Source organism: Erithacus rubecula, assembly GCF_903797595.1.
Source record: "Erithacus rubecula genome assembly, chromosome: 11".
NCBI lineage: Eukaryota > Metazoa > Chordata > Aves > Passeriformes > Muscicapidae > Erithacus > Erithacus rubecula.
The window spans coordinates 20844420-20863161 of record NC_136663.1 but is presented as its reverse complement, the minus strand read 5'-3'; the positions used below and the strand labels follow the sequence as shown (position 1 = coordinate 20863161).

General features: G+C 42.9%; 1 protein-coding gene across 5 annotated transcripts; it reads right to left on the bottom strand.

The window, feature by feature from the left end:
• Window positions 1–535: 535 nt before the first annotated feature.
• PASK (PAS domain containing serine/threonine kinase) lies at window positions 536–18735 on the bottom strand. Of its 5 annotated transcripts, none has more exons than XM_079315541.1 (17): window positions 18516–18735; window positions 17091–17284; window positions 16181–16377; window positions 14939–15109; window positions 13496–13636; window positions 12831–12965; window positions 11889–12176; window positions 11448–11547; window positions 9902–10076; window positions 6941–7803; window positions 6131–6312; window positions 5578–5745; window positions 4752–4877; window positions 4034–4168; window positions 2541–2740; window positions 1189–1322; window positions 536–964 (listed from the first exon to the last, which is right to left on the bottom strand). In XM_079315541.1, exons 2-17 carry the CDS (start codon window positions 17260–17262, stop codon window positions 801–803), a joined length of 3351 nt encoding a protein of 1116 aa, XP_079171667.1. In that variant the 5' UTR covers window positions 17263–17284; window positions 18516–18735; the 3' UTR covers window positions 536–800. The 5 variants fall into 5 exon arrangements, 3 of the variants coding, with proteins under 3 accessions (XP_079171667.1, XP_079171666.1, XP_079171668.1); XM_079315540.1 differs by having other exon boundaries at window positions 16181–16416; window positions 18516–18715; XM_079315542.1 differs by having other exon boundaries at window positions 16181–16358; window positions 16932–17271; window positions 18480–18701.
• Window positions 18736–18742: the final 7 nt, after the last annotated feature.

Sequence of the window (18742 nt, the reverse complement as noted above, 5' to 3'; positions counted from 1 at the left end):
CCCGGCCCGGCCTCTCCGGGCTGGATCGCTCCGGCTGCAGCAGCCCGGTGCTCCGGGGAACAGCGCCTTGCCCGCTCCGGGGCCCGCAGAGCCATCCCCGCCGCCGGTCAGGGTCCCCGCCGGGGGCAGAGAAGGGGAGCAGGGCTACAGAACGCGATGAGGACAGGCTGTTACGTGTTCGGATGGACATAGCGGAGCTCAAAGCTGGATTAGAAACCAATTAGTAATTAAGACGAGTCCTTCTGTAGCTCTGCAGAGGTGCAGCAGCCGACCAAACACAGCCCTTCCTCCCAAGCAGCCTGACCCCGGCTGACCCGTACCCCAAAATGTTCCTGTCACCCACGTCTCAACCAAATTCTCTTTATTGAGTCTATTTTTTCTTCCCAGTATCTCTGTCTCATCAAAATCGAGGACTGTTTTCCTGAATATAGACAGGACTCTGATATTAAGAAAAAAGGACACTGCCAACCCATCCCTCCCACCCAAATAATGCAATTACAGGTCTGGTTTTGAGTCTCCTTTGTGCACACACAACAGACATGTTATCATTCATTTATTCATTCACTTTTCAGAAAGATATATAAAGTACAAATAAAAAGCAAAACCAGACAACAAAAATATTTTCCAAGTTACGAACAATTTAAAAATTAAAAATCTTTGCCTCACATCTTTGAAACATGTCCTGGGTAAAAACAGTAATAAACTGAGTAAATGTGGGTATCAGCAGGTAACTTTCCAATGGGACTTATCCTGCTAACAGAGCTCAGGCTTTTCTAAGTCATGCCCAGATGAAGAAGCCTTTAGACTGAGGTCCCAGCTGGCTCAGCAGAGGCAAACACCTCTTCCCAGGTATAATCTGCCAGGTTCACAGGCTGCCTGAGCCAAGGATGCTCTGCCAGCACGGCCAGAGTCGTGCGCTGCTCTGGAACGGGGTGCAGGAGCCCGGCCATGAGATCCATGAGACCTGGGCAGACACACCAGAGGATGGCTCAGCCTGGACTTCAGGCAGATTGGGAATAAGAGATACTGTATTCAAAGAATAATAAATCCCCCAAACTCTGCTGCACTGAGCAGCTTTCCCAATCATCACAGAACACATCAGGGAGCATTTTTTCAGTCGGGTGAAAAAACGCTGCTCTCTTTCCCAAGAGATCTGCTCCTTCTGAAAAGCAAATGGGAAGAGCTTACCTTCTGACACAGGGTGAGGAGGACTCAGGACAGCTGCCAAGGCCTCCTCCAGCTCACAGAAGGGATTCTCCCCAAGCACCAAGGTGTAAAGGGTGATGCCAAGCGACCACATCTCCAGCTCAGGGCCATGGTACCTGTGCAGAGATAAGCTTGCCTAAATTCAGATTGCACACAGCTATATGCTAAAGTGAAAATTTAAAAAAAGGGTGGTGACAGCCCTTGTGTTCAATTTTTTTAACATAGGAAGTTTGTGAGAATTCTAAGATGATTCTCATGTGTTTGAGGATTCTGCATTATCCTCTCCAGGAAATAAAACCAAGCACAGAACAGCCAACCAGTTTCTGTTGATGAGTATGTGTAACATTCACCCAGACTTCCACATATGTGAGCTGGTGACAAGAACTTACCCCTCCACCTTTTTCATCATCAGCCAAAACTGTCAAGTAAATATTTAACTGGAAGAGCAAACACATCCTCCCAGCCCTTTCAAAACAAAAATTATTTGGAAATAACTCTCTCAATTCCATCTGAGAAAACATGCCAGTTCCTTCACACAGTAAGAGGTGGAACTCCCAGGGCAGAGCTGCTTGCTTCACCTTTCATCTCATTCCCAGCAGGAATTTCCTCTCCTCCTTGCATTGCTTCTCCCCCCACTCCTTTAGGAGGATCCATGGAAAGAGCTGTGAAGCAGGAGCAAGATCCATCCAGGCATGTACAATCACAGCAGTGCCAGCCCTGTGATGGGGAGGCTTCCTTGTGGAGCAGCTATGAGAGCACCAGCTGCCAGGAGCAGCACTTGGAGAGGGGAAGAAGAGAGCAAAGATTTAGGGAGCACATCCAAAATAGCAGCAGGAGAAGCTGCAAGGGAAGAATCCTTGAGCCCCAAGGAGTACAGAAATCAGTGGGGAGATGAACAAGGATGAAACTGCAAGAATTCAAATAGGGGGAAGTGTGCAGGAAAGAGGAGAACAGAGAGGATGAGAGTGGGAGGATACAAAGCACAGACATGCAAGGAGAAGGTGCTATCAACAGCAATACCTGCCTACTCCACCTCTCTGAAAGAGCAGCTTTTGCTAGAGAAAGCCTGACAAAAGATTGAGATACAACTTTCTACATATTCAAGCTTTTACAACTTGATTTCTGTCACTAGAGTGCCCTACTTTGTATGCAGTCAAACCTTCACAGTGATTTCTGCCACTGCAGTGCCTTAAATCTCGCTGCAGTTTCCTGTGGTTGGATACTCTAGCAGCCTTCCAATGGCACAGCAGCTTGGCTTCTCTGTTCCAGCCCTGCCCACATGGGGTTTTTTTGGGTGTGATGGCACAAAAACGACTTTTCAGAGGGTGACATACGGTTTGCCAGACAGCACTTCTGGTGAGCAGTATTCAATTGTCCCACAGAAGGTATAAAATAATTTCCCAGGTTCCAGGTAGGCAGCTGAACCAAAGTCCACTAATTTAATTGTGAAATCTTCAGCAATGACAATATTTTCATCCTTGATATCTCTGTGAAGGATGTTTCTACAGTGGAGATATCCAACAGCTGATACAAGCTGGAAGAGACAGAAGGAACTAGGTGTTACTACACAGAGTCCCTGGATAATTGATGTGGCATCACAGCTTTGTGAGAGTCACATTCTGGCTTGTTTTGACACCACCTAAACAAGATATGTATCCTAATTATGGTAACTGGAATGGCCTCAGGCCTGCCTGTCATCATTGCTGCAGTGCTCTTGGAAGAGACACTTTAAAGAGCCTTTGCTGCTTTCATCTCACAGATGTGCAGGAAGAGGGGATGCTGCAGTCAGGATGTGATTGTGAGCATTGGAGCTCACTGCTACAATCCTGCAAGTTACTCTATTTTTATCCCAGCTTCCTTTGGAGGGTCCTTTGGTTTCTCCAGAAGGATATTATGGTGTGCCTTCCATGCTGCAGGATGACAAAGCATTTAAAAGCCAAGTTTGGTATAAATAACACAGTCATTCCTAAACTCCATTCTTTTTCCTGCACGATTCATGCTTTAATGCCATAATTAAGGATAATATGAGAATGATATCACCTTGGAGACCATCCTCACTCCTACAATGTTTTTAACAAGAAAAGCAGATGGCTGAGGGAGAAAAGTTTCTATTTATAATACAAATCTGCCTCTGCAGAGAAATGCAGTGCAGATCTGAAGGAACAATTCAGCCTCACAAACCTCAGGCTGGGTTAAGGAAATGGCTGATCCATCACAAGGCTAAAGGGGCACCTTTGGCTTCCATCTTCCATCAGCACCCCAAGATGGGCACAGCAAAGGTGTGGGGGGATTACCACATACACAGCAATTCCTGCATACCCTAGAGCAAGGAATTTACTCCAAAAGTCATGAGGGGACTGCTGCTGTGGTTGACTCACTAAACAAAGGGCAGTTCAGCCCTCAGGCAAGTTCTTGACTCATGGGAAACTACCCTGAGTTACTTTGCATTATTCCACCGTTAAAATCCAAGATAATTTCTTGATTTAAAGAGCACAGCCCTTTACTCCTATAACCAATCTAAACTAAGCATTGAAGTAAGTGAAAACCTGGCTTTTAGTAGGTTTGGGGAAGCCTTTCCTCAGAGGAAATGTGACTGCCACATGAATGGTGTCTGGGTGGAAGGTCCTGGAAAGGCTTCTCTCTTGTTTCTAAGTAAACCCTAACAAGGTTCCTGCAGGCAGCACCTACAGAATGGTGAGGAAAATTCTGCAAGTGTTGAACACAACTCCAATTCAGTCTGGCAGTTGATTAGCCAGTATTAAGTGAAACAGAGTCCTGGTCCTTACATGAAGCAATTCTCACCCTCATGTAGCAATTCTGCTCTCACCTGTCTGAATATATAACTTGCTAATGGCTCATCCAAATTGGGCTGATTATCAATAAATGTAAAGAGGTCCAGACCAGATCCATGCTTCTCCATCACCAGTTGGAAGAAACATTCATTTTCAAACACATCCAGGACCTATAAATAAAAGATCAGTTGAAACACGTGCTTCATCCTCAGAAAGTGCCTTTTTTTTTTTTTCTTTAACAAACACTGCTGTCCTCTTAGAAATTTAATTGGTGTATATTATAATCTTTTAAGTCTCATTTCACTGAGCACAAATGTTTCTTGGAAAGAGTACAAAATTAAAACTGGGAGCAGAATTAAATCCAAGAGGAATTCTCATTCTGAAGAAAAAAAAAAAAAAAAAAAAGTTCAAGTCCAAAACCAAAACCTTCAAAACAAAGAGTATAAAACAAGATATATCCAGGTTATTTACTGAACTAGTACATGTTCAGATGTGACATCTCACTTCCAAGATATGCATCTTATCTTGAAATAGCTTTTTTTTTCTGTTAAGAATCACATCTTCAGACCAGTTTGGGGTAAAAGTGTGGAAGCAAGCAACAGTCTGCTGTGACAGAAACAAAGCAGGATAAACAGGTTACTTTCTTTCCTGTAAAAACAGGTTCAGTACAGGACCCTTCACTCCAGAGGAACACCAGACACCCAGTATGCAAACAAACCACACGATGCAGTGCAAACTGCATCAGTTCTGTACCTTAATGATACTGGGGTGCTGCAGCTTCTGCAGGATTGCAATTTCTTGAGTGACCCTCCCTAGGTCAGGATCATCTACCCAACAGTCCTCCAGCACCCTTTCCTTCCAGATGAACTTTACAACAACCTACACAGACAACAGCATTCATCATGGCTTTGAGTGTTAGGTTAATTTCCAGATCTGTTAGTGCCTCATATTACTAGAGGCATAGAACCCAATGTGAATAGCTTATAGTATATTTAAATGTGTTTATAAATTAATTTAGTCCTAGAAGCCAAATGATACACATAAATGGAATATATTTATTGCTGCACTGAATTCCAAAGGCTTTGACAAGCCAGCTCTCTTACCAGTTACAGCACTTAACATCCATGCAAGAGAAACACCAGAATTTGCCCTCTCAGCACCCAAAATACTTCTGAAAAAGAGGAGGTATCATAATCTCAGCACATCTACTCCCCATTCTTGAGTCATGGCACAATAAAGATTTTGAGGTTTGCCATTCTCTTTAGCAACAGAAGACTAAAACCTGCAATTCTGTTAAGATTAATATCTACTTCTTTCAACAGGTTCAATGAGCTGCATTCATTAGCTCATTAACTCATTCTGCACCTGTTGTCTCAGGTAACATTTATACACAACATCAATGCAAATGTTTGCTATCCTGTTTCCATTACAGTTTTCTGTTTAAACAAAGCAAACCCCCCCAAACTACCAAAGAGAAGCTTTTGGCAGTGTAATGTTAACAGAATATGAATGCTCTAACCTTTCAGTTAAATTATTCAGCTAAATTATTACTGCAATAGAACTACAATAAATACTTCACCTCCTGGTGATCTTTCTTGCTCCTGGCAGTCCAGACAAAGCCAAAAGAGCCTTTGCCAATAAGATTGAGAGTGCTGTAATTTTTTGCATATTCTCCCTCACATGCTCTTAATCCTTCAAGATCTTCAGCTCTCTGGGAATTGTCAAAAAGTGAAGTTGATCTGATGGCCTAAGTACATATATAGCAGCAAAAAATGAGTAGCCATAGAATCACATTTATAAAATTAATAAATACTGAAAAGAACAAACTCTGCAACAATATAAAAAAGAAGGAATCTGGTTCTGATAGTGAGAACTGCACTCCTTGAGTATCCTGCAGTTTGGAACTGCATTATTCAGGCTGGAAAGGTAACTGCAGGAAGCCCCACACCTGAAGTGTTACAAAACAGCAACAGGGATTTTGTTTTAATATATTTTAAAAATGGGGAAAAAAAAGAAACAGCAACATCCACCCCACCAGCTCATGTCACTAATATGAAAAACTTATTAACTTCAGCTTCAGCTTAACAGTCAAACGAGAGAAATGCTCAATATTCAGAGGTAGGATTTCTTACTTCTCCAAGACTTTTAGTAGAAAGATCAGCAACAGACTGGGAAGAGTTTGTTAGGCTGGCAAGCAAATGCTGAGTCTTTGCCACAGCTTCCTTTTGGCTCTGTGAAATGTCTTTCACCACCCAGACACAGAAAAGTACAGTGGGATCCTGCAGTTCTGCACATTTCACTTCAAAGAGTATGCCTGTAGAAACAGGTGAGGAAATGAAAATGGTAAAATGTAACTCTAGTGTTGAACAAGATGTTTTAGGACAAAACTCTGAGCTCTTAACAAGAAGTTCAGACTTAGAGGAGCCCCTGCTGAGTAAAGAATCATCAGAGGAGATGACACCAGCACAGCTATTCTAGAGGAACCTATCAGCTACCTCCAGCAGAGACTTGCCACTGTCCAATTGTGATTATTCATTTCACACTGTTATTCTAGATGACATAAAACCAGCGATTTTATTCAACAGACCACTGAATGCAGCTGGAGGAGTGAATGAAACAAATTCCATTATACAATTTTAATGCAATTGACAGTTTTACAGTGGAGTTTGTATTTTCTGTTCAGAAAATGGTATCATGTTCACACTTTTTAACTGTGTTTTGAGAGTATTCCTGACTTTTCAGTGGGGATTCTTACCAGCTTTGTATTTTATACCACCTCCTTTTCTAATACCCTATGGGTAGATTAAATACCATTTTTTTTCTTCAATATGCTTCTTCCTTCCTCTCCACTGTAAGCTTCTAACCAGAACTGCATTCTGCAAACTGTGGGTGAAAAGGAGGACCCCAGTAAGACTTTGGGAAGGGGACAAGGTTTCACTTACTGAATTGTGAACCATCCCTGTGACAGCAATTCCCAATGTAGCTGCCTTCCAGAATCTCCCAGGTCAAAGGAGTTGCTGGATTTAGCCTGCCTTCTTGTTTCACTGGGGTTGATGTTACTTTGATCTCCATATTTTGCTGCCCCAGGAACTGACAGTGTTCTTCAGGCCCACCTTTGCTTTTCAGGGGATTTCTGTTGGAGTTGTGCCCCACAGTTTCTGCAAGGGTTTCAGGTTTCTCAGGAAATGCTTTGGAGGATTCCTCAGAGTTTTGTAAATGCCTTCTGGAGGCCAGCCATCCACAATCAGCTTCTGTGGCAACACCACTCAGCAGCTGCTTTCCTTGATGAGTGGAAAAGGCACTGTTTGTCTCAATTAGCATATTGGAGTCCACTGCATCAGAGCAACATCCTCCTACCAGAGCTGCAGTAACACCTGAAGAATTGTCTGAATTCCCCTTGACACCAGTATTCAGCCCCAGTAGCTCAAGACCAGAGCAAATACAGTTCAGTTCAGATTCTTTTACACCCTCAGAGCTTGTGGCAGCTCCTGGTGCAGAAGCACTGCAGCCTGTTTTATTTCCTGAGCAAACATCACAGCCAGTATTTCTTTCACCAAAGAAGGAAGGTTCATTTAGCAGGCAGTTGTGAACAACAATATGCTCGAGGCTGGAATGTTTTGCATCACACATGGAGTTTGTTTTTGACACCTGCCCTGGAACCATGTGGCTTTTCAAGTCTTGTCTGCAGTTCAGGGCTGCCCCAGGCCAGGGCTCATCCAGCGTTGGTGTTCCAGGTGAGTTAAAAGTAACTCCAGCAGGCAGCTTCAGTGGGTCACAGGGTGATACATTTGGATTGGCTTGTAGTCTGGAACAAACAGGCAACAGTTACTGCAGGAGATACTGCACTGTGACTGCTGCTCTCTGCAGTCTCAGAGTTCTGACCTAAATCCCACTGTTCTGAGTCAGGTGATGTGAGGGGGAGCCTTGCAGAGAGCATCTTTTGAGAATTATTTGATCCTGAAGTTTCCACTGTTCTATACTGTGCCACTGCACTGATTGTGTCAAGCCAGCTTTTGGGAAAAGGCTCTCTGGTGAGCTGTAGCAAGGCTGTCCTCAGTGCAAAGACTCAAAGTTATCAGCAACATCATGATTACAAAATAGAAAACTGTCCTACTGTAGAATACCCATTTAAATATGATCACTATCTAAAACCTGGACCAACTGTTTTATTTAAAGTTTAAAAGCAAAAGGCAGAAAGCTGTTTGCACAGGAATCCCAAATCCTGCCAAATTTACCAAAGAAGAGCAGGTACACTCAAATGGCACTCTTTCCCTATGGATAATTTCCTTCTCAGCTTAATTTCTAAATATAAATCATAAACCATTTACCACCACAAAAAAAAAATCCCTAATACACATGGCAGGTGTTTTGCCAATTAAGTGGGCACAGACACCAATGGAAAGAATGGTCTTATTTTACTATTAATATTGAGGCAACACAGAAGTAAAAGGATATATTTGATAAAACAATAACCTCAGCTCAGCTTAAGCAACAAGCAAAAATAAGCAAGGTGATGCATCTAATCATTACTATACAAGAAAGAATAGTGATTGAGAAAGACCATCACCAATTGCCTAAATCCTTTACTATGATCCAGAGTCTGCAATTGCTGGGGAGAGCCTTTTTTCAGTGAGGACCTAGAGAACCCTTCCCAGCAATTGGGAAAATCCCATGCAGTGCATCCACTTGTAGGTGAGGTCTCCAAGCTCACCCAAAAGAGGGGTCCAGCTTTCTAGGTCCAAATGAAACAGGCTGAATGACTTGTTCACCTTTTTGTGCAGAAAACATCTGGTTGTGATGGCCCACTTCCCAACCAGCTTCCAGGGCCAGGACTGGGAAGGTTTTACCTTAAATGTTCTACTAACAAGCCTCTAGGGATATCTGTTGGGACAATTTCTTAATACATCTTACACAAGGTTATAGAAATATCTCTACAACAGTGAGTTTGGCATTAAAAACAACTGATAGAAGTGTTTTGATCATCCATTATTAACTAAAGAACCTTGATGGTATTAATAACATCATGCTCAAGATTCATCTTGTAAGACAGTGTGGTGCTGTTCAGGCTTTAGCATATCAGCAGGATGCTTGCAGTCCTGAAAACAGAAATTCCCTTGTCTGTCCAACAGGAGACAGATGTTTACTGAAGCCCATGGCACAAGGTATTTTGCAAACATTTCCATTAGTAAAAATGCAGCACACCTTCTTTGAATGAAGTAGAGCACTTGCAATCCTTACTTACAAGTATGATATGAGAGATGTAAACCAGGAGATCACAAAAAATGACACTGTCAGCTGCTTTAAAAAGCAGCAAGAGCTGTGCTGTAACAGTCTAGACCTTAAAATGGATAGCAAATACTTACTGGAGGCTAGAATTGTTAATGTGGAAAGCTTAACATCTTACATGAGGTAGGCTATGAGCATCAGATATGGACTTCTACAGAATTTCTAACCTTATAAAAGGAAAAAAGATATGGAAATGTACAGGAAAAAATGGCTGAACTTCAGTAACACAGTGCCCTGTTTAAATGGATGACCTGACAGTTATGCCAAGCACCAGGAGTAACACTTAGAACTCCCTCCAGGTAACCTGACTATTTGTGATTAGTGAAGATAAAGCCTAATTACCTTCTTTAGTCTAGATGAAACATTTGGTCCCCTTCAGAGCTGGAATTTCTGTAACTTTACAATGGTGGGTTGTGCAGATATAAATAAAAATCTAAAGCAGGAACAGCTCAGCCTGTCTTGCAAACAGCACTCAGATTCTAAAGACAGCAAAGCATGGAAGGCCTTGCTACACCTTCCCACAGATACCAAACAGGTGAAAAAATCAGTTTTAGCTGGTGATTGCCAGCACAGCTCCTCATTTTCCCAAGTGAATATACAGTCTGTGACATGCTCACCTGTTAGTGGGGGTGGATGCTGCTTCAGGAGGTGAGGGAGGAGAAAAGAAACTGATCCCATTCTTTTGTTTATTCTCCTCCTGTATTAATCTGTCATCTTTGTGTTGTTGCTCCAATTTCTGCTCTTCATCTCTTGACAGAAGGTGTGCTAAAGATGCAACCAAGAAGCTGCTCTCTGTACCAAACAGGAAACAAAACCACACCAATTTAAACTTTTATGTTTAGGCTTCAGAGGCTACAATTTAAAAATAAACTTGGAACTGCCTTGGTCTGTCTTTACCCTAAGGAACTGAGTATAAAAGGCTTGATTGAGGCAAAACAAATACAAAATACAAGCATTCCACTCTGCTTTGAGAAATCACCACATGCAAGAATCTACATGTTTTAGGGCTGCCAAATTTGCTTTTCTAGCAAAGCTCTTGGGCAGATATTGGTATCATTTATTAGGTGCTTGAAGTTCAGAGGCCTAAAAATTGCAAATAATGTAAAGAGACTGAATTCTAACAGAGCAGCAGGATTAAAAAAAAAAAAGGCTCAAACCACACATATACAGCCAATTCCAAACCCATATAATGAAAAGGTTGAGACTGGATTTATGTAACTCACTGAAGCTGTAAGATAAAAAAAGAGTTTCAACATGTTTGAAAGAAGAGAAGATGAATTTAGAAATTAGATTCTTTAATTAGTAATGGCTGAGTGCCAACAATACTTCCTCACTGAAGAACTGAACTATTCTTAGTTCAGGTATCATTTCATCAAAGAATTACCTAAGAAATCATGCACTGTCCACTAACACTTCTTTGTTCCAGTGGCGTGCATTGGTTTCAGCACACATGTGCATTTCTGAGCAAAGAGAAAAAGAAAATAGAAGGGAAAAAAGGAGAAAAAACCAGCCTAAGATGTGATATGGATGAAAGTATGAACTTGCTGGTGCTCTCTGTGTTGGGCAGAGCTAGCCAGAAAAGACAGATATGGAAACACAAGGCTTCTTTGCTTCTGTTTATTTGTGCTGCATTCAGAGAAGTAAAATTTTGATAAATTTTGATGCAAACTGCATCAGAGCAATATGTGATGCCTCCCCTGCTGAAATACAGCAACCACAACATTGAGTATTAGCCAGCAGCACAAGGCAATTCAGAATATTAGATTTTTCCTTTAAAATATTAATCCTAAGTAGCCACAGCTCTGCTGCAATACAGCTCCAAAAGCTGTAATTTACACTTTTTAAAATACCACAGGGTCCTAGCAGGGGAGGGAGGGAATTGCTTGTTAAGTACAAAGCATTCTCTATTCTCACTGTAATTTTCAAATTGGATACACAGTTTTATCTTCTTGGCAACAAAGAGAGAAGCTCAATCTTAGGTGAACAGTTCTCTTTACCTGAGGTTATAGTGGAAACTTGCTTTGAAAATTGCATGGAGGAGCATTGCTTCTATAAAGAATGTTCTCATGTTTGTGGGTGAACCTCTTGTCTCTGCTCATTTCCCCTTGGTTATAGCAGAGGCAGCTGTATGGCAGGCACTGACACCTTCAAAAAGGCACTCACCTTCTGTCCCTGTGGAATCATCCAGAGGAGGTAAAGGCAAAGAACAGCCACTGCTTCTTCCCATGTTATTATAGAAACCAGGGATCAGGAATGTAATGTTCTAAAACAAAGAATGGAACCTTATAAAACTAAGGCAACTCTCACAGGATGGGGACAAATGCTGGCAATCCATGTCTGTGAACCTGATTCTATTGCACAGCCAGGGAAAAGTGATCCACATGACCAGTGGAGAACACAGAACTGTGCAGTTTGCTTTGGGCTACTTGAATCCATAGCAGCTCCACAGCACTGCAAGTCTCAGCAATTCCAGCATGTCATCCCACACCTCACTCACCAAACATGTGTTTTGTGATGGCAAGGAGTGTAAAACAGCTTCACAATGCCAGTATGGATATGCTGTCACATTTGTCAGTCTTCTGGGAGGATATCAACTTATCTTACCTTTCCCAACAGATCCTTCTTCTCATAGCCAAAGAGCATTAAAGCAAAACTATCCGTGATGCCACAGATGATTCCATCTGACTGGACAGTGATAAGACCACTGATGGTGGAGAAAACCACAACTGTAGCAGAGTACTGACAGCCTGGGAGAGAGCCTTCTGTCTGTGCAATCTCATCTTTCTGCACTGCTGCTTGCTCCTCCTCCAGGTGGGTGACTTCCAGCTTTACACTGAGAGGAAACATGGTACCCTCCCTGGATCGGCCTGCAGCTCGCTGGATCCTGAGGTTCTACATTAAAGAAAAAAAAAATCAAAAACAACCAAACAAAACTCAAACAGAAAACCTCTAACTAACCAAATGTTTTGGGTTTATTGCATTGTTCATATGAAATTAACAGGATTTCTCAGGAGAAAGGAACAGAAGAAGAAAAGGAACCAATCTTGTGAACATCAAAATGAACATCTGGTTTTTTTAAGGATTTGGAATCCTGTGTTGAACTACTAAATAAATATCCAGAAGATGAAGACCAGCCTGATGCAGATTTTCAACAAATTAGGCATTCATGAGAAGGCCTCCTTCAGCTCCCTATTTGCCAATTTTCATGGCATTTGCAGTACCTGGGTATACCCTCACTCCTCAGACGGATATGACTGAAATGGGCTAAAGAATTCAAAGGAATCATAAAGAGCTTACAGAGAGCACAGAGTGTCTTACAAAGCTAGGATTGGAAAAAACTCTTTCACCAGGACAGATTCCAGTGAGAGGCTGGGGCATAACTCATGTCTAGTTAGGAACTCTTCAGATAGCAGCTCCACAAAAAGGCAGCCCACCCTTTTCCAGCTTCTCTCATAAAAGGTTTTCTTCTGATGTGTGAGGAGGGAAAGCAGCATGCACTCCAAATAGAAAGGCTGTGGAAGAATGAGGTTGGTGCTCATAATGTACCTTTGGGATTTTTTTGCCTAGAGGAGGGATCTGCACAGAAGGAATCAGGTCCTTTATGTGGAGTCCAACTACTGCTTCCAATGTTGGGTAGCCATGGAGATGAGCATAAAGGAGGTCACACGATGTAATTTTTCCCTGGGGAGGAAAATTTACAGGGTTGTTAAAATTTTAACATCTTAGCCACAGTCCACTCAATGCATTGGTGATGGTCTCTGCAGTTATCTAAGCAATGGCAGGAAATTTCATTCTGCAGTCCTTTGGTGGACACAACTCACTCAGTAAAAGCAGACACAGCATAAAACAATATTCCCATGTCACTGTGCAGGGAGCCTGCCCTTTGCCCAGGAGAGAGGCAGAGGTGTCCAGCATTCCCCTCAGAACTGTTCCTCAGCCAGATGATCCTTCACAAGGCCATCCACACCCCAAAGTATCAGCCCCCTGCTAAACCAACACTGTTCAAGGATAAGATGTCCCCTGAGGAGAGAGAGTGTATTTCTGTGTGGGGTGTCAGGTGAGCCACAGCAGAGACCCATGCACAGGTCCCTGCCATGGACACACTCCATGCTCACAAACAGCAACCTTTGCCTGCTGCCTTTCAGACACCTTCCATCACACACAAACTCTCACAAATTGCAATTTCCTTTGACTGTTAGGAAAACACTTACATCAACTGTGAAGGAAACACAAGCTGAAAGTCTTTCCACTGGTTCCAGCACAACCACACAACGCTGGGTGTCCTTGCTTCTTATTTGCCTCAACCAGACTGTGACAGGGATCTTCTCATTGAGGTGGCCAATAACATCCACCTTCCCAGCATGCAGAAATGGAGACATGACTTACTAAGACTGGTTACTCAGAACAAATTTCAGACAGGAATAAGATACTGAACCAAGATACCTCTCTAACATTATTAGAAAAATACCATTTCTTGATTACTTACTAGTATTTTATGGGAACAAACAGTTTTAATACAGAGATTAAAATGTCTGAAAATAATACACAAAACATTGATATTTTTGTATCATCTCTCCCCACCTCAGGAAAGGCATAAAGACTTCAGAATAATAAATGTAGCACTCTAACACCTTGCATTCAGTGTGAAGTGCCTCTCAGAGATGTCATATTTAAGGGATATCCCATGGTGCTAATGAACACTCCCCATTAGTAACACAGTCCTTACTTTCAGCTGCAAAAACAGCAGTTTAATTTCTTATGGGAGGAGATTCTTCTCAGATCAGAAAATGTTTATTTATGTTATAGCCTGCAAGGCTCATCCCAAGCCTTTTATGATTTTTATGTGATCTTGACAGAATGGGTTCATGACTTACACAGAGACTCTTATAAAATATTTGGAACAGCTTAGAATAAGTGTGCCTCTGTCAGGCATTTAATTTCAATCTCAGGTTTCACTCAATCAAACTTAGATCTTTGCCCCCACCCCATATCCAACTGAGGATTCAGGAAGATAAGGCTCTGAGATACTGACAATTTCAGTTCAAAAATAACACACCAGAAATATGAGCTCATTGTCCAAGGATTCTCTGGTGACAACACACAACAGCAACAAAAGAAAACAATATGGAAAACACATTTTTCTCATACAGTTCTCTTATAAATAACTCCCTTCTAGGCAAAATATCATCTCCACTCTTTTGCACTAACTGTGGTATTTTGGCACAGACATTTCACAGTATTTCAATGGCTCCAACCCTTATAATATGCACAATCCAAATTAAGATAATTTAAAATATATTTTTAAGGACCAGACAAATGGGGAATTTTCCACAATAGACTTTTTCCATGTTGAGATTCTTTTTTAAATCTAATGTCCTTTAAGGACTGATTTGGTCAAGTCACAGTGACTCCATGTGTTGACAGCTGAAAGGTTCTCATGGGTGTCCCCTTAAATCATCTTTTGCCCTTTGAATTCTCACATCTGCAAACTTTTAAACCAAACAATCCTGCAAATGACATAACTGCCAAATGCCCACAGAGTGGAATATATCAGGAAATTATATAGAAAATATAAAAAGAAATAAAATCCCAAGCCAAAGCCTACAAAACCATTTTAATGTGGTGGAGAATATTTCCTTGAACATATCACATACCACAGTTCCTGAAACCACTGATGAACATTCAGGAGTTTCTGGGTACTCCTCACCCACTGCTTCCCAGGCCTCTTGACCAGATTTGGATATCAAGTGGGACAGCTTTTGACCAATGAGTTCCTGACTACTGCACCCAAACAACTTGCAAGCTCGGTCATTGGCCACTAGGATCTAGAAAAGAACAGAAAAAACCAAACCTAAACAAAGAATAAAAGCTGTATGTTTTTTTAAGGGCTCATCATCCCCTCACATTGCTGCTTTAATGTCTTATAATATCCCTTTCTCTTGGTGGAAATAAAATGGTTATTTACAATTCTGAGTTCATTAGAGATTCTGATTCTAGGACATCCTCTTGCCCATGCTTCTTTTTTGGTTAAAAGGTTTTGAGATGTTGCCATCCTTTTAGGTTGCCTGTTTTCTTTTAACTGTAAACAATGATATCAGTGGAGGCAAAACTACAGAGTTGTATTTGCAAGCCAAGCCCAGGCAAGACATAAAATTGCACCCAAACTGAAAGGTGTGCAATGATCACACCAGTCACTGGCACACTGCAGCTGTGCAGGACTCAGTGTCTATAAAGTGGGCAAACCCAAACTGTCAGTTCAAGCTAAAAAATGGCACAGCTCTTTAAAGTTTTCAGGATCCAATTTTAGGTTCCTCTCAGGACAGGAACAGAGAAATTCTTTCCCTCCCAATGCAAATGAAATGTTTACTGGGACAGGTAAATCTTGTGCCACCACTGACGCATTTCAGGGTTGGTACTTTACAGAGGGAGGGCTTGGAGCACAATCTGCTCTTCCTTTCTTCCCTCATGTCACCTCACAGCTGCATTCTTACAGAACCATTGAATCACAGAATGGTTTGGGTTTAAACACCATCCACTTGCACCCCTGCTATGGGCAGGGACACCTTCTACTAGCCCAAGTTGCTCCAAGCCTTATCCAACCTGGTCTAGAACATTTCCAGGAATAGGGAGTCCACAATCTCCCCTGCCTATTTGAAAAAAGACTCAACACATCCTTGCTTCTGCTATAATTTTGTATATTTTGCTCACAACAACCTGCAATGGAAATAAACTCATCAGTCCTTAAAAGACTGCTGAACTGGAGCAGACTACAAAATAAATTCATGTCACTTTGACTACCTGCAGATACACAAGAGAAAACCAGTAATTTTAGGCTACTGTCCCACAACCTGTAGCAGTTATGGGGAGCTCAGTGCTGCAGGTCCTGCTGCACATACCTCTGTTGTGCTGGCATCCACAGTGAAGATGGCTTGGTTTGGGTTACGTGCAGCAGCTGGGAGGTGCTGGCTGGACTCCTCCACAGCTGGGGGGTGCAAAAAGGAGCAAGAAGCAGAACTCCCAATGGAAGCAGAGAGAGAGGCAGGATCCCACTGAGCCCATGAGTTACCAGTTTTGCTGGAACAAATGTTACGAGCTGTCAGAGAAGACAAACAGTAAGAGCTCCACTTCTCCCCTGTGAAAAGATAAAGGTCAGCAGTGTTGCTGTAACAGTCTACTACAGGAGTATCAGAGGGATGAATTAAAAATAAAAAAAAAAAAGCTGTCAGTTGAAGCAAATGTCAAGTAATCCCCAAATACATGCTTCTAGATTTTTAAAGACACTACAAGAAAATAAAATCAGTGAAAACTAAAGAAAAAAGAAACTATTCTAATAAATTTATCTTTTTAAATCTGAAACACATAAACTTAATCCATACAACTTGCCAACATTCATAAGTTTTAACCAGACTGTTTAACTTTTATTTTTCACTTGGCAGTTTTTAAAATGTTTTGAAATCTCTCAAAAATGAAACTGTCATTAAATAATTACAGTAAGTGCTCAAGCCCTGATTAAAAACTGCATTAGTTGGAAGCCACTCAAATAACTGCTCACAGAATGTGACATTGAAATACCTGTGTCCACACCAATGTTTCAGGCTACAAAGTGCCAAGTGATTGTACAACAATTTTCAAAGGTTCTGTGAGCACCTATCCAGCAATGCTTTCCCCATGAGCTCTCCCAGGCTGCAGCAATCCATGGTGCTCACTGAACAAGTGCATCCTGGCAGATACTTATTGATGTCACCTCTGCATTTGAGGAAGATCTGAAAGCTTCATGGCAACTCAGTCTCACAGCACTGTGCTCACCAGGCAGTGATGCTCCAAGCTGGCAGAGCCCAGAGAGATGACTTTTCCTGCTTTTGTTGCCCCAGGAGAAGGATCTACTTAGCATACCAGAGTCATTCAAGTGAGTATGGATTAGGCATGCTGATGAAGACAGAAGGGCCCCTTTAGAGGGGCTGTAAGCCTCAGCTGCCATGATCACACTCTGGAGCCACCATCTGCAAGAGAATCAAAGGAAACAGAGTCAGGCCCACAGCAGGGACCAAGTGACAGCAAAACCACTCACTGATGGGCCTCCTGCTAATTGTTTGGTCTGTTATTAGCCAGAGGTGAATGCTGATTCAGCATCCTGCCCAGGTGAGGGTTCCATCCATTCACTGAAAAGCTGGATTGATGATCCTTCTGGGCCCCTTCCAGCTCAGAGCATTCTGCAGGATACGTGTGACTGACAGGACATTTCTGTGTGTCAGAGCTGCTGAGCACACAGCCAGCACCCTTCTCCCCCTTCCTGCTGGTTTTGAAATAAAAAACTTTGGGTAATGTGGTAATTGAGAAAAGACTCGTGTTAATCATAAAATTATTGGGGTTTGTATAAACCAGAATAATTAGGTTTGAAATGAAACATGACACTAAAGAAGGGAAAATATACAATTAAATAATTTTGTTTTAAATCCTCCTGTTATGAATATTATGTTTCTAAATAAGTTGTATCTACTGGCAGCTGGCAAAGCAAGGCTTTCACACAGCCCAACAGATTCTGAAAAATCAGATTTCTTGCCTTTGTGTGATCAATTGCAGCCTTTCCCTGAGACCAGACTGACTTCTGTCATTTCTTATCTACCAAGAGCAGATGGTTATCAATGGGACTTGACAAATTGTCTAGAAACTCACATCATCCAGAGATCCCACTGCTGACCTGGCAGAATTACAACAGTAAAAATACCAATTATTGATGACTACAAGGAAACCATGCTATAACAGGGAGCTGCAAACCAAAGCTGGGCGCAGCATGGAGAGGGCAGTGACCCCCGTGTATCCCCAGCGCTGCTTGCACTGTCTATATAAAATACAGCAATATAAGTTTTGCTAAATATCGAGCCTTTTGTTTCTCGTTTATACCAGGTAATTTGGAAAGTTTGCGCAGTTGTCGGTCAGCCTCCCTCCCAGCCGGAGAGAGGCGCGGAGCCGCGCGGGCAGCGCCACGCAGCAGGACGGGCCCGAGCCGCCCAGGGCGGCCGGAGGGCGTGAGGGACCGGCAGGCGGGACTCGGCCGCGGCAGCCAATGGGCAGAGGCGCTGTGAGAGCGGCACGGAGCGCAGCGAATGGGATCCCAGCGCGGGACCAGGCGAATCCGCTCCAGGGCCCCGCGGCTCGCCGCTCCCGCCGGCCTCCCCTTCCCCGCCGCCGCCACACGCGGTGCCCCGCGCTCCGCGAGGCAGCGCGGCCGACCTGCTCCGGGGGCGCAAGGCTGCGGGTAGAAGGCCGTTCCGCAGGGCGATAGCTGTTCCTCCCAGGGGTTCGTAGGCGGGAAGATGAGGCTGAAAGCAGCGCGTAACCCGCCCGGCTCGAGGCGCCGCAGGAGGGAGAGCGGGTCTTGACCGCCTCCTACCCGTCCTGCAGAGAACTACAACTCCCAGGAGGCCGCGGGGGCGCAGCGGGTGCGCATGCGCGCGGGC

Excerpts from the sequence above, each read along its gene's own strand:
- PASK (XM_079315540.1), bottom strand. The coding sequence starts at position 17,262 with ATGGCAGCTGAGGCTTACAGCCCCTCTAAAGGGGCCCTTCTGTCTTCA. Across the intron at positions 7,804-9,901 it reads GCATCCACCCCCACTAACAG|ACTACAAGCCAATCCAAATG; the intron begins GTGAGCATGTCA and ends TGTTTGTTCCAG. Across the intron at positions 5,746-6,130 it reads CTACTAAAAGTCTTGGAGAA|GCCATCAGATCAACTTCACT; the intron begins GTAAGAAATCCT and ends ATATGTACTTAG.